At 29.0% G+C, this 2,817-nt stretch overlaps 1 protein-coding gene across 1 annotated transcript in view; it reads right to left on the minus strand.

Annotated features, from left to right (window-relative positions):
• Positions 1 to 2,817, minus strand: part of LOC106465065 (tRNA (guanine-N(7)-)-methyltransferase non-catalytic subunit wdr4-like) — a 20,865-nt gene that overhangs the window by 16,970 nt on the left and 1,078 nt on the right. Inside the window, exon 2 of the mRNA XM_013925263.2 lies at positions 1,132 to 1,233. Within this exon, the coding sequence (XP_013780717.1) occupies positions 1,132 to 1,233 (102 nt within the window). The remainder of the gene's footprint in view (positions 1 to 1,131; positions 1,234 to 2,817) is intronic.

Below are 2,817 nucleotides of genomic sequence, written 5' to 3' on the forward strand. Positions count from 1 at the left end.
TTAATTTTTGTGTGTCACATGGTATGTTGAATGCAGCACTGATTCAAGTTAGATGTTTGTGAAGTCAAAATACTAAGTCTTGAGTTTCGTACAAATTAGAAACTCACATTACCAATATTGACAAGCTAGAATATATAATAAGAGCCCTTTCTCTTTTTATTTGCTAAGATATTGATCATGTAATAAATCAAATACAGTGGCACCCCACCCACCTCTTTCCATTTTTGGAAACACTCCCTTATGTACCTTTACTTCTACATAATAAAAATAATAAATATATATAAATGTATAATGTACTGAGATTTAAACTATGTTTTTGTGTTATAATTTGTGTTCATTCTAGAATGAAAAAGGCATATCTTATGTTTATTTCCTAATTTTTTATGGTGGTTGCAAGATCATTCAAATTTACCAAACCCGTACAGAGATTAATTAATGAAAGTAACAGATAAAATATAAAATTTTTTTCTTAAGAAACATTTGATAACTATTCGGACATTATAAAGATTTCACATATGAAATTTAAAATTTTCTGATGCATAAAAGTATTTTTAATCTTAAATGAAAATTACTCTGCATGATAGACAAGCAAGATGGGAAAATAAAAAAGGCACGTGAGAAACACTGTTTTACAAACCTTACGACTTAATAAAAAAATTAGATATTTTGCATACGACAGCATTGTAATGTTTACTGATAATCTGCCAAATTTCATTAATTTTTGCTTACTAATTTAAAAGTTATAGCATGAAAACTAATAACAAGCACAAAATGGTTACAAGGTCATCACATTAACCGACCCCGTATTGAAAGAGATAATTAGAAATATGAATGCTTTCAGTTGTTTATAATGTCAAGTATTTTATCACAAGATAAGTCCAAGCTTTTCAGAACCTGTCAGAAAAACTGGAATATTAGAACATATAGTAGGGAGTAGAGTTCTGTAACACTAACGTTGTTCCTGCTTTAACTGTAACAAACTCCTACAGTAATGTACCTCAAAGTCTGAATATTTTTGGTTAAGAATCTTAATGGGTTGGTTTTGTTGTTAAGTTCAAGGTAGAAAATTTCTCACTTTCTAAATAAAATAAATATATGATGAATAATGGAACAAAACAACTGACAAATTACCTTTTTTTCTCAGAACCTTCAGGATCTTGTACTTTTGAATCAGTTCTTGAGGAGGACTTGATAGGTTTTGGACAATCCACAAAACAAGTGTCTGGGATTTTGCTATAATTTTAAGAAATAAATATTTTAAGTTGATTTACATACATACATGCATGCACAAGATGAAATGATTACTTTATTACCAGAAATACTACATCATCCTCCAGTGCAGTTATGTGCATAGACAACCAAAGGACATGTAAATAAAAAAGTAAGCACACACAGCATTCAGTTTAATTTTTTTATGTATTATTTTTTTGTGCATCTATAAAAGATATGGTTAGAAATAACAACAATAGAATAAACAGAATTATTCTGAAATAATTTGCAGTGATATACCATCTGGTATATTACATTTTCGAATTATAAAAAAAAGACTTGATAAAATTTCAAAATTAGAAAACTGATGAAAAATCATTTTTATATAGTTTTAGAATAAAACTAAGAATACTTTGCAGAATTAACCCTCCAATTACTACATTGTTTTTATACCACTTACTAGTTGAGTAGTTTGTGTATTGTGCCATGTTGAATATTAAGGCAAAGAATAAAATTTTGTGAAAACTGAGTCAAGATAGGGGGAAAAGTTGTATAACAGATTTAAGGTTGGCTTAATGGAAGGAAGCAGAAAATTATCAATGGAGTTCAGCCTAACTGGACTGAATTTACAAGTGGTGTGCCTCAGGGATCTGTGTTGGGACCATTGAATTCTGAAATAACATTAAATGATGTTAATTTAACTCAGTCAGGGATCTGTGCTGGGATCATTGAATTCTGAAATAACATTAAATGATGTTAATTTAACACTGTCAAGTATCTATGCTGGGACCACTGAATTCTGAAATAACATTAAATGATGTTGACACAGGCAGAGAACTGTGCTGGGAACATTGAATTCTGAAATAACATTAAATTATGTTGATTTAACAAAGTCAGGAATTTGAATAAACATGCAGGTAATCCAAAAATATTACATGTGACTGGCTGAAATAAGGATGTCATGATGTCAAAAAATTAGTTAGTTGGACAAACATTTGGAAGATAGCATTTAATTGTGATAAATGTAAGGTTATGTAAACAAAATACTATAATAATAATTATACTTATAATTTAAATGAGAAACTTTTTAGTTATGTGAATGAAAAACAGGATCTAGGAGAAGTGGATAATACAACTCAATCTTTTGAAACTCTGTTCTGTGAATATATAATTATTATATATATATATATGCAGAACTTCTTAGCTTGAGGATAAATTAGAGAAAATTTAAAGAAAAATAGCATATTGGTAGTAGTAGAAATAACAGCAAAAGACTAATTGGCTATAAACTGACAAGCTAAACAGAAAATAACAAACGTCAAGTGTGACTAGAAACACAGAACTTTATTTTTTTCGCCTGACAAATACAATAATGTATTAATAAACACCCTAACCCAAGGACAGAAATGCTACAGTAACTACTAAATTAGTACTTTCCACATGTCCAAGACAGATGGACAAGCAACTATTTAGCATCCTGTCCATGTTAACATTCCACAAATTAAAAAAAATAACCTAATGTAGACGATTTATATTAACTATACTCATAGTCATAGTAAATTATGTATGATTAATATGAATTAGTGTGGAATAGGGTTAACCGTTAGG

This window comes from Limulus polyphemus, unplaced genomic scaffold (assembly GCF_000517525.1).
Source record: "Limulus polyphemus unplaced genomic scaffold, Limulus_polyphemus-2.1.2 Scaffold1825, whole genome shotgun sequence".
NCBI lineage: Eukaryota > Metazoa > Arthropoda > Merostomata > Xiphosura > Limulidae > Limulus > Limulus polyphemus.